Raw genomic sequence first — 12,147 nt, forward strand, 5'->3', positions numbered from 1 at the left:
CTGTCCTGCTGCCCTTTAAGGTCCCACATCGCCTGTGGTTCTGTAAATACAGAATCTTCCTGTCTGTGGCTAAAGTGGAGTGGATGGACAGATATAACGGGAAGGTCCATGTGTATCAGATCGGTTCTGATCAGCCTGGAGAACAGAACCAGTTCTACAGAACCAAGATGGATGAAAACCTGCTGAAGACTGGAGACCTCAGTCTGACTGCGAGATGGCCCACATATGAAGACAGTGGGACCTTCACCTGCAGAGTCTCCAGCAGGAAGGGAGACGTCCTGATGGAGAAACAAGTCTGGCTAAAGGTCAAAGGTCAGTGGTTTAAATGTATGTTTAGAGGTCAACCAGAGGAACTGTTTGGATCAGAACCAGTTCCATCTTTTCTCTCTGTTTGAACTGGATCGGTTCTGGTTCTGGTCGGTTCTCATGGACTAGTTTACATTGACATTTAGATGGTTCTGGTTCAGAAACATTTAACCTCTGACCTCCATCAGAACCGGGCCTCAGAGATCCAGAACCTCCAGCTGGTTCTGTAAGGTTCTGGATCTCTGCTCAGCTCCAGAACCTCCAGGTTCTGTTGGCTCCAGAACCTCCTGGTCCAGTAGCTCCATCAACCCGTCCAGAACTCAGAAGCTTCATGTCCATGTGGACTGAAGGACGTCCTGATGTGGGACAGAACCAGAACCCTGACAGAACCGGCCTCAGTCCAACTGGACCTTCTGTCTCCAACAGAGGACAGGAAGTCCTGAAGTTCTGCTTCCTGTCCTCTGATTGGTCCACTCTGAAGAGACGGAGCAGCCTGTCCTCTACTGGTCTCCATGGAGACGTGTCCTCGTCTTTCTGCCAGTCTGAGTCCAACTGGAGACAAATGATGGACAGAACCAGCTGGACACAGAGTCCACCAGCTGCAGGGGACAGTCTGCAGCTTCCTGCTGTCCTCACTGAGGACATTCTGTCCACCTGCTGCTGGTTGGACACAGCAGAGACAACAGTGTCTCTGTTCAGTGGAGACATGGGACACATTTCAGATGGAACCAGTCCAACATGTTGGACCTTCATCCAGTCAGAGGACATGTCCTCAGAGCTGCTGCTGTCTGTCCAACTCATCTTGTCCTCTGTTGTCTCTCAGTCAAACAGGTGGAGGTGGAATCAGGGGAGGAGTCTGTCCTGCTGCCCTGGACAATCACAGAGGATCTGGATGGAGACGTTAGAGTGGAGTGGACGGACGTCAGAGATAGGGTGGTCCATGTGTATCAGAACGGTTCTGATCAGCCTGAAGAACAGGACCAGCGCTACAGAACCAGAACCAGGATGGATGAAAATCTGCTGAAGAATAAAGACCTCAGTCTGACTCTGAGTCGACCCACTAATGGAGATGGAGGGAGATACACCTGCATCGTCTACAACAAGAAGGGAGACGTCCTGATGGAGAAACAAGTTCAGCTGGAGGTCAAAGGTCAGTGGTTTAAATTTATTTTTTCATTTGAAAAATTCATTTTATTTATAAATGAATTAAATTAATTTAATGAATTCAGTTTAAAAAATTTAAATTTTTAAATTTTTAAAATGTTAAATTTAAACATGAAAAACCGTTAAATCACAGGAAAAATTCTGACAATAATTCCATAAAAACAGTAAGTGTACTGGCAGAAAATTACCAGGACATTTTATGTTTTTTTTTTTTTTGTTGTTTTTTTTGTTTTTGTTTTTTTACAGAATTTTCATCAAATTCTTTTCCGTAAATTAACAGTTTCCATGTTACGTTTACCAACATTTCTGTTAAACCAAAACTAAAATTTTCTTTCCTTGCAGTACAAATTCTGATATATTCACAAACACTTCTTTTTAAAAACTTGCACATTTCCAAATATTTTTGTCTTCCAAACTATTGAAGTCTCTATTTTATACAATATCTTAATTATACCATTGAAATATATTAGTCAATGTATTTAAAATATTCTTCACATAATTTTGAAACAAAACTAAACTTTCAGTTCAAAAGAAATGTAGTTGTAGACCACAAAACAGTGTGAAAATACCTCATGCAAAAGATTAAAAAAAATTAAATTCTACAATTTATTTTCAGATTTTATATTGCAAGACCTTAAATTGACATATAATCTAGTGTCTATAATTAACATTTGCTATTGTATATTAAGAGCTAAACTTATTTTTGAGCTTGCTCATGTTTATCTTCTGTACATAAAACGAATGCATTGCATTATACTATGCAAATTTTCAATGTATCAATTAAATGTAAAGCAGTCTTGACTGTAGTCTTTGAAGTCATACAATTTCGTTAAGTCATTACTGTAACATGGGACATACAACAATTTGCTTTGGAACATTAAAATCATAGTTGTAAACAAGGACCAATATACAGGTCCTTCTCAAAAAATTAGCATATTGTGATAAAGTTTATTATTTTCCATAATGTAATGATAAAAATTAAACTGTCGTATATTTTAGATTCATTGCACACAAACTGAAATATTTCAGGTCTTTTATTGTTTTAATGCTGATGATTTTGTCTACAGCTCATGAAAACCCAAAATCCGTCTCAAAAAATGAGCATATTTTATGCAACCAATAAAAGAAATGTGTTTTAATACCAAAAAGTCAACCTTCAAATAATTATGTTCAGTTATGCCCTCAGTTCTTGGTCAGGATCCTTTTGCAGCCTTCAATGCAGCCTGGAGGCCATCAGCCTGAGGCCCTCAGCCTGGAGCCCCTCAGCCTGGAGGCCCTCAGCCTGGAGGCCCTCAGCCTGAGGCCATCAGCCTGGAGGCCCTCAGCCTGGAGCCCCTCAGCCTGGAGGCCCTCAGCCTGGAGGCCCTCAGCCTGAGGCCATCAGCCTGGAGGCCCTCAGCCTGGAGGCCCTCAGCCTGGAGGTCCTCAGCCTGTGGCCCTGCTGAGGTTATGGGGCCCAGGAGGCTCCGATGGCTTCAAGCTCATCCAGAGTTTTGGGTCTCAACTTTCTCTTCACGATGTCCCTCAGATTCTCTATGGGGTTCAGGTCAGGAGAGTTGGCAGGCCAACAGTAACACCATGGTCAGTAATCCAGAGGTTTTGTCTCTGTGAGCTGAAGGTTGTGCTGAAAGATGAAATCTTCATCTCCATAAAGCTTTTCCGCAGATGGAAGCATGAAGCTCCAGAACCTCCTGACAGCTGCTGCATTGACCTGCCTTGATGAAACCCAGTGGACCAACAGCAGCAGCTGACATGGTTCCCAGACCATCACTGACTGCTGGACACTGGACTTCTGGCATTTCCTTCTCCCCAGTCTTCCTCCAGACTCTGGGACCTTGATTTCCTTTGGACCACTGAGCAACAGTCCAGCTGCTTCTCTGTAGCCCAGGTCAGGAGCTTCTGCTGCTGTTTCTGGTTCAAAGTGGCTTGACCTTTAACCTGGGGAATGCGGCACCTGTAGCCCATTTCCTGCACACGCCTGTGCACAGTGGCTCTGGATGTTTCTACTCCAGACTCAGTCCACTGCTTCCCCCAAGGTCTGGAATCGGCCCTTCCCCACAATCTTCCTCAGGGTCCGGTCACCTCTTCTCGTTGTGCAGCGTTTTCTGCCACACTTTTTCCTTCCCACTGACTTTCCACTGAGGAGCCTTGATACTCTGGGAATAGCCTGTTGGTTCAGAAATGTCTTTCCGTTTCTCACCCTCTTGCTTGAGGATGTCAGTGATGGCCTTCTGGACAGCAGTCAGGTCAGCAGTCTGACCCATGATTGCGGTTTTGAGTAATGAACCAGGCTGGGAGTTTTTAAAGGCCTCAGGAATCTTTTTCAGGTGTTTAGAGTTACTTTGTTGATTCAGATGATTATTTTTATTGCTCGTTCAGAGAACCTTTTCATAATATTCTAATTTTTTGAGACAGGGATTTTGGGTTTTCATGAGCTGTTTGCCAAAATCATCAAAATTAAAACAATAAAAGACCTGAAATATTTCAGTAGGTGTGCAATGAATCTAAAATATATGACAATTTAATTTTTATCATTACATTATGGAAAATAATAAACTTTATCACAATATGCTAATTTTTTGAGAAGGACCTGTACTTAAGTGTTGAAAGTCAGACGTATTTCATAAATTACCCATTTTTTATGAAATACAGGTATAAATATTTAGCTAAAAACCAAATGCTACATGAACACAGCCTAATGCCAACGACGGGGGAAGAGACTGGATTGATGTGTGTGGTCTCATTACCTCTAGTCGCTGTGAATATAAAACAAAACAGTCCATTTTATGTTTATGTTTTAGAGAATTGAAAGGTGGCTAAACTCTTAAATATATAAGTAAAAGAAATAACACACAGAGACGTAGTTCTTGCTGCCAGGCTATAGACGAGCTGGAGATTTATCACACTACATGGATTCCTCATTACAGTTTCATCAGTTCAATACTCAAAAATCTTCCAAAGTCTCAACAAAAAATCTCCTTGTATTCTAAAGATCAACCTTTTTATACACTTTCATCCTCACTGATGTAAGTTGGAAAGTTTCAACCAGTGGCATTGCTACCCTTGATTTGCATAAAGATTCTGGTGCACTTTATACTGAATATGTACTTTAAAATATTTGAGACCTCACAAACTCAACATCTGCTCCATTTCAGAATTGCTGAATAGGACAATTGATCCCAAATTGTTGATCTTATCTTGCACAAACATACATCCTGTCCAAGCCATTTTTTGGTTCCATTTGCTCTTTGCACGCAAATGGAAGGAAAGGAGTCGGTCAGGTTGACCTAGAGAGGCGTCAAAAATCCTTTAGCGAAAACACTTTAAATAATATTTCAGCTCCAACATAATCCCCCCTATTCCACTTTCAAGTGGAATCCTAATTAACCTTAGCAGTTGTTTTGTTAATTGTTTTACTAAGTTTACGTGGCTTCCTGTGAACATAACTCTGTATATAAACCCTTAGAAATATATGTAAAAGTCACTTAAAAGTGAAATAAAATGAATAGTGTGGGTAAACATTGTTTTCATGAGTAACTATAACTAATATAATAATTCGTGTTTCCAGGAAAAAATTACCTTATGGCCCCCGCTCGCCATGGGCGACCGCCAATATTCTCTAATATGGCACAAATGTAACACAATCATGGATCCACAGTGACCAAATCATACACATTCATGATAATGGTTAATGCTTCAACATTGATACATAATCTTGATGACAATTATGAAAAGTGTCCATAACACAAGTATCTCAGAGTGATTGAAATCATACTAATCAAAAGTATTGATCGCTTAATCCTTGTGCTCATCCAGGCACTCTTACGCTCACATTGTCAATCATACTGTCTTTCACACTCATGCTCATTCACGTGTGTTCCTAGTGTGTTAACTATGTGTGAGCCACCCGTGTTGTATTGTGTAATAAGTATGTGTAGTATGTGTAATGGTGTATACAAACAGTGTCTTTCCCATGAGTCTGTTTATTCCAACCCAGTTCGGTTTCATTCCCCTTGAACCTTTTAGACTTTTCAACATCCCATAAGTGATTTTAGTTCAGGCATCAATTGTCCTTGAGCTCAGCAGTCCTTTGAATCGGTCATAGGTTCACTGGTCCGGGCGGCCTTGTGCTTAGTCCGTCTGATGTTTACCGTCCTTGGTCATCCATCTGTATACAGTCCCCACAATCCATTTCCTCATGATAGGGATCACACAACACACAAGCAGAAAAATAACAATTAGTATTACTACCAGAGTTATTCCTATTTTGACTACAAAGGCTCCCCATTCACCTAAAATTTCCTCCAGACTTTTCCATGACCAGGTGTTCTTTCCTGCATTTTCCTTGAATTCCGATTTCAGTTTCTTCAACTTAGTCATTACTGCTCTAAATGTACCTTTCGGCGAGGTATTCATAGGAATATAAGTACAGCATTCATTAGCAAACATATGGCAAACTCCTCCCATATTGGCTAAGATCCAATCTAACGCTTGTCTGTTTTGTTTTGCCATTCTACTGGTTTCATGGAGTTGTTCTCCTAGGGCCATAAATCCTTCAACTGTAAAGTTGATCATTCTCTGTTGATTGTAATAAACATAGTTAATCCATTCAACATTTTTGTTAATTGTGATCCAAGGTAAGATAGATTCAAAACCTGCGCGGAGTTCATGTTGCGCTTTGAATTCATCTGGAATTCCTCTTGGTTGACCTATAAGATTCAAATGTTCTGCAAAAAAGGGTAACTCCAACACTTAATCCAACTGAAGTCCAAAAGATAGATGTTCCAAATCCAGTTAGCGAGAGCTTGAAATGTTGTCTGACCAGTTTTCATGCTTCGCAAAGGTTCTTGGTGCTCCAAGTTTGATGAGATGATTAATCATGTTTAAACTTTAAAAGGCTCAAATTTTCCATGGATTTTCAGTCATTCAGTTCATAAAGAAACTTGAACCATCTGGGTGGAATTCAAAGCTGTTTCTTCACCTTCATCTCCGTCGACCTTGTTCAGGGTCTAAGCCAGGAGTCGGCAACCCAAAATATTGAACCAAGAAAACAAATCTGTCTGGAGCTGCAAAACCTTAAAAGCCTTATATGAGGCTTATAATGAAAGCAAAACATGCTTTAATTGTTTATTAGCTTATTATCAAACGGACTGTACATAATTAGCATTCATGATTAAATTTTTATTTTCCCTGCTGTGCGTCCTGGAAGGAATGACGCACAACGTGACTATTCTTTTGTATGATGTACATTGTATGAGGGTCATTTTTTTTTCCTTTTGGAACTTGGAAAATCTGCTCCCAAATGCAGTTTTCATAACGATCGCTCTTTGTAAATAATCACCGTTAAGCAGGCATAGGCAAACTAAGCAGCCGCTTAGGGACCCTTCAGTGGCGCTGATTTTATTTTTATTATTTTTGTCTTTAGTAATAATTTCTGTCATTATAGTATCAAAAACATACAATTTCACTATGAAGTGAGAGAGACGTACACACCTTTCTGTCAAAATTTAATCGGATGATATTAAACCTAATTAACTAATTGATATTAAACCCCTCCTCCCACCCCGTGACCGGATGCCAGCCCCTCCTCTTCATCCCCCTCCCTGAACAAAGACTTTATTCAGGGGAACTTTAACATCTGCTCACCATAAACTCCTCCCAACCTCTTTGAATTAGTCAATAGAAACGGAACAATGTACTTGTAAGTTAGAAGTAAATAAATGAATATATTCCAAACATTGTTGGCTGCTGAGTTTGAGAAGTGAAAAGCATGAGTGCGCTTGATTCGTTTTGAGGTGCGTGCCGGTTGGGTGGAGATGAAAACAAAGTGTTCCATTTACTGTTTTAATTTGACATATAGTACTATACCCAGAGAAGTTCAAATAGATTAGGAATGTTGTAACTACCTCTGGTTTTAAACAGATTGTCTTCTTGATGCACAGCGTTAAGCGGAGTGACCCCGGCCCTGCCCACAGAAGCATTTGTAGGTGTGTGTCCCTGCATAAGAAAGCCTATAGATTAACCACACCATCTCGGAAGGTTCATGTGAGGGGATGTTAAAAAAGCCTCCGATGCATTATGAACCTCATAAGGGAAGAGGACTGACCTTTGCCCTGCTCACCACACCATACCACACCATTTATGCGTCTGGCGTGTGTCCCCTAACCCTCACCCATAAGAAAGCCTATAGTTTAACCATTTGTGTGAGGGGGATATGACCATCCTCGAACAAAGATGCTTATATTAGGGATGTTAAAAAGCTCCCGGTGCATTATTTACAGTTTAACAAAAAACCTCTATGCTTTTGACCAGCACAGGACATCTGTTTGTGAGTGATTTAAAGTACAACACATTCACAAAGGGAGGGTCGATGGCCTGGTGCTCAGTGTGGGTACTCTTAGGGAATTAAAGTATAACACAATTTAAGTCGTGTTTGTGATTTCCCTCATCCAATCAAAACAGCAAAAACCTGATTCTATAAGAACTAAACTTATATATATATATATATTTGTAACCCTTGCTAGTGTGATACATTTCAGTAAATGTTCCTCATCTGTAAATTTAAGAATATGTGACACACTAAACAGGTCTAGCTGAGGCTACTGCTCATATTTAGCTTTTAGCTTTCCCTAATGTTGAAAGTTTTTTACAGTGCACAACCAGGCTCCAAGAGTTGCTCCTGCATGGTAAATAGTTTTGTTACCTTTAAAATTATCTACAGCTTTTATCTCTGACTTACACGCTGTATGTTTTCTTGGCCCTAATGATTCTTTCCCTCCATCATTTGATTTATATAACACTGATTTACAATAAATAATCTCGAGACAATTTACAAAAAAATAATTTCCATTCTACTTATCAAACAGTGCAGCAATTTAAATGTATTAAGTTAGTAAAAAATTTTTAAGTTATCTGAGTTAAAAATGCAGATTGCATTGTGTCATTGACTTATTGACTTGACTAGTTTATATGCTTCCCCCTCTTCAAATTACTTTTACCATGTAATGACTGATTTTCAGGGGAACCAACATGTACGTTTGCTGCCTTCTTCCTCTGTTACTTTATTACTGGACACAACTGGAGTTCCATAAAGTCTCGTAGTAAAAGTCACATTAAGACACAATCGTTCTGATTGTGTCCATCAGCATGGTTCAGCATGTGCCCATGCTGAACCGATCCTCCCCACAATAATCCTCCAATGTTTGTTAATCATGTCAGAGTTTTAACAAGAAAGAAAAACACGGAGTACAACTGGTAAAACTGTTGCTTTATAAGTCACAACAAGTGTACATTTTATCTTTTGGTTTTATGCAACACCATTAGTCCATGGGCCAGAGTTTAACACAGGGACAATGGGATCTGATGGATAATATTGAGCATTAAGATAGATAGACAGATGAATGGACGGCTTCAGATGACATAGCACCAATGTCACCCAATCCACACGGAGGGCTGGAAGTAAATTCAGCCCATTTATTTCTGTTGATCCAGCATCAAAAAGTCTGAGCCTTTACTGTTGCTCCAACTGTTCAAATAGAGGGAAAGATAAACATTTTTGTGTTTTGAAAGCAGTTGGTCACAAGGGAGTTAAATAAAAAAAAACTTACTGAAAAAAGAACAAAAGTGGATCAATAATTTTATTTTGAAAAGAGAGCGCCATAACTTGTGCTGGCTGGCTTTACTGCCATTTCCAAAGAGACGGCTAGCTTTATCCCACTGATAGATGGGGTTTCCGATGCTGACTGTCGGCCTCTAAACACTTCTGATGATGCTGACATTTCTGTGGAGCGCTAACGATGTCATTTAAAATATTAGTTGCCTCTGTGAGTCGCTGCCGCTCAGCTACTTTTCTGTCCATGAAAACCCGCCTCCTCCTGCCTGGGGTCCAATCAGAAACTGAAATTTTAAGTTAACTTCCGTTGCAATCAAACTCTGTCAGAGAGTTTTTTAAAAAAAATATATATAAAGTGCAGTAGGTTAGCTATGCTAGCTTAACTTTTATGACCTGAACATGAACTCTTAGTGCACAGTTCTGAGTATTTTGGTTCAATAAACACAGAAATAAGGCGATACACATAGATTTTATGACAGATAATCAGGAGTGCAGGTGTTTCAGTTATTTAATCAACCACAACCTTTCCTTCCTATCTGCCTACATTTTTACAAAGTTTAACTACATGCTATAGTTGAACTTTGGGCTGTTAGTCTGTCAGTCATACACATTTCTTTATGAACCTGTTGTACGTAGGTCATGGAAAATTATACTGAAGGTCATGGAAAAGTCATGGAATTTTTTCCTAAACACCAGTGGGAATCGCACTAGTTAGTGTTCAGAACCACCAGAACTGAAATTCTTACAGAATGAAAGCAGAACTGAACTCAGCAGAACCAGTAGGCCCAGTTCGTACCTGACGGGTACGAGACCCAGATCTGACACATTCCTGGTTCCACCAACTGATGGAACCAACAGGTGGTTCCATCTTTTCTCTGTTTGAACTGGATCAGTTCTGGTTCTGGTTGGTTCTCTTTGACTAAGTGGCATTGATATTTAGCTGGTTCTGGTTCAGAACTATTTAACCCCTGATCTTCATCAGAAACCTGGATTTTCCAGAACCGCAGCAGAACCGGAGGTCAGAGGTCCAGAACCTTCAGCTGATTCTGGACCTTTGCCCAGCATCCAGAGGACATGTCCTCAGAGCTGCTGCTGTCTGTCCAACTCATCTTGTCCTCTGTTGTCTCTCAGTCCAACAGGTGATGGTGGAGTCAGGGGAGGAGTCTGTCCTGCTGTCCTGCAGAACCACACAGAGTCTGGATGGAGACGTTAGAGTGGAGTGGAGGGACGGATACAACAGGAAGGTCCATGTGTATCAGAACGGTTCTGATCAGCCTGGAGAACAGGACCAGATCTACAGAACCAGAACCAAGATGGATGAAAACCTGCTGGAGAATAAAGACCTCAGTCTGACTCTGATCCGACCCACTGATGGAGACAATAACTTCTACACCTGCAGAGTCTACAACAAGGACGGAGCAAAACTGATGGAAAAAAAAATTCAGCTAGAGGTCATAGGTCAGTGGTTTAAATGTATTTTTCCAATCAGCTGATTTTGATCAATAGTGATGATTGGCTAATTAGAAAGTCAAAGGTCAATGTGATGTAATGAGTGATGAAGATGAGGAAGCAGAGCAGGAGGAAGAGGTCCAGGACAGACGGGGACCAGAGTCCAACAGCTGCTGGGGACAGTCTGCAGCTTCCTGCTGTCCTCACTGAGGACATTCTGTCCACCTGCTGCTGGTTGGACACAGCAGAGACAACAGTGTCTCTGTTCAGTGGAGACATGGGACACATTTCAGATGGAACCAGTCCAACATGTTGGACCTTCATCCAGTCAGAGGACATGTCCTCAGAGCTGCTGCTGTCTGTCCAACTCAGCTTGTCCTCTGTTGTCTCTCAGTCCAACAGGTGTTGGTGGAGGTGAAATCAGGTGTGGAGTCTGTTAAGCTGCCCTGCAGAACCACAAAGGATCTGGATGGAGACGTTAGAGTGGTGTGGAGGGACGGCATAGGCAGGAAGGTCCATGTGTATCAGAACGGTTCTGATCAGCCTGAAGAACAGAACCAGTTCTACAGAACCAGAACCAGGATGGATAAAAACCCGCTGAAGAATAAAGACCTCAGTCTGACTCTGTCATGGCCCAGAGAGAGAGACAGAGAGAGATACATCTGCATCGTCTACAACAGAAATGGAGACGTCCTGATGAAGACACAAGTTCGACTCCAGGTCAAAGGTCAGTGATTTAAAGATTGTATTTGTTCAAGCAGCAGATTGGTTGTGATCAACAGGGGTGCGGTATAGGGGGGAAAAGTGATAACAATTCTAGAGGCCCTGACCAACAGGGGACCCTCCACAATTTACTTATTTTTTGTTCATGGAAATAAAGAAATAAACAAATCTGTATCCTGTCAAATACAAAATTAATCATATTGTATTTTCAAAGATTGCTTTTACCAGTGAAAATTTAATGTTACCCCTCCCAGATCAAAAAACACAAATCTGTTTTTGCCCTGAACCCCCCTAGCTGCATTAAATGGTTTGTTCCTGCTTGGAGCGCTTTACCATGACGCTGTTCAGCTGCAGACAGTGGAAGACATGAACGACTGTGGCAGTTACTACTGGTTCTGATTGGTTGTTTTGGTCAGAACGGCGCATTACTTTAACCCAGTGGTTCCCAAACTTTTTCTTCTGTACCCCCCCACCCCCATGGATTACAAATGTCTGTCTGGTTGAAACGACGCGTGTGACAGGGGGGTGGAGAGGATCGACTTTTTTGGGGGCAAAATGAATGTACGTAACTGAAAATAGACCCCAACATCGGTAGCCTACAAGCTACTTGTTAAGCTTAAGGTTCTGTATTGATATTAGCTAGTCATCTTTTAGCTAACATTAGCTAGTCATCTATTAGCTAACATTAGCTAGTCGTCTTTTAGCTAACATTAGCTAGTCATCTTTTAGCTAGCATTAGCTAGTCATCTTTTAGCTAACATTAGCTAGTCATCTTTTAGCTAACATTAGCTAGCCATCTATTAGCTAACATTAGCTAGTCATCTTTTAGCTAACATTAGCTAGTCATCTTTTAGCTAACATTAGCTAGTCATCTTTTAGCTAACATTAGCTAG

At 40.9% G+C, this 12,147-nt stretch overlaps 1 protein-coding gene across 1 annotated transcript in view; it reads left to right on the top strand.

Moving 5' to 3' along the window:
* Positions 1-68: 68 nt before the first annotated feature.
* The window catches only part of LOC103131247 (uncharacterized), a 14,201-nt gene continuing 2,122 nt past the window's right edge, over positions 69-12,147 (top strand). The window contains exons 1-4 of the mRNA XM_007542842.2: positions 69-312; positions 1,130-1,456; positions 10,214-10,540; positions 10,926-11,258. Coding sequence (XP_007542904.1) covers positions 84-312; positions 1,130-1,456; positions 10,214-10,540; positions 10,926-11,258 — 1,216 coding nt within the window. The 5' untranslated portion in view covers positions 69-83. The remainder of the gene's footprint in view (positions 313-1,129; positions 1,457-10,213; positions 10,541-10,925; positions 11,259-12,147) is intronic.

Source organism: Poecilia formosa, unplaced genomic scaffold (genome assembly GCF_000485575.1).
Source record: "Poecilia formosa unplaced genomic scaffold, Poecilia_formosa-5.1.2 Scaffold733, whole genome shotgun sequence".
Taxonomy (NCBI): domain Eukaryota; kingdom Metazoa; phylum Chordata; class Actinopteri; order Cyprinodontiformes; family Poeciliidae; genus Poecilia; species Poecilia formosa.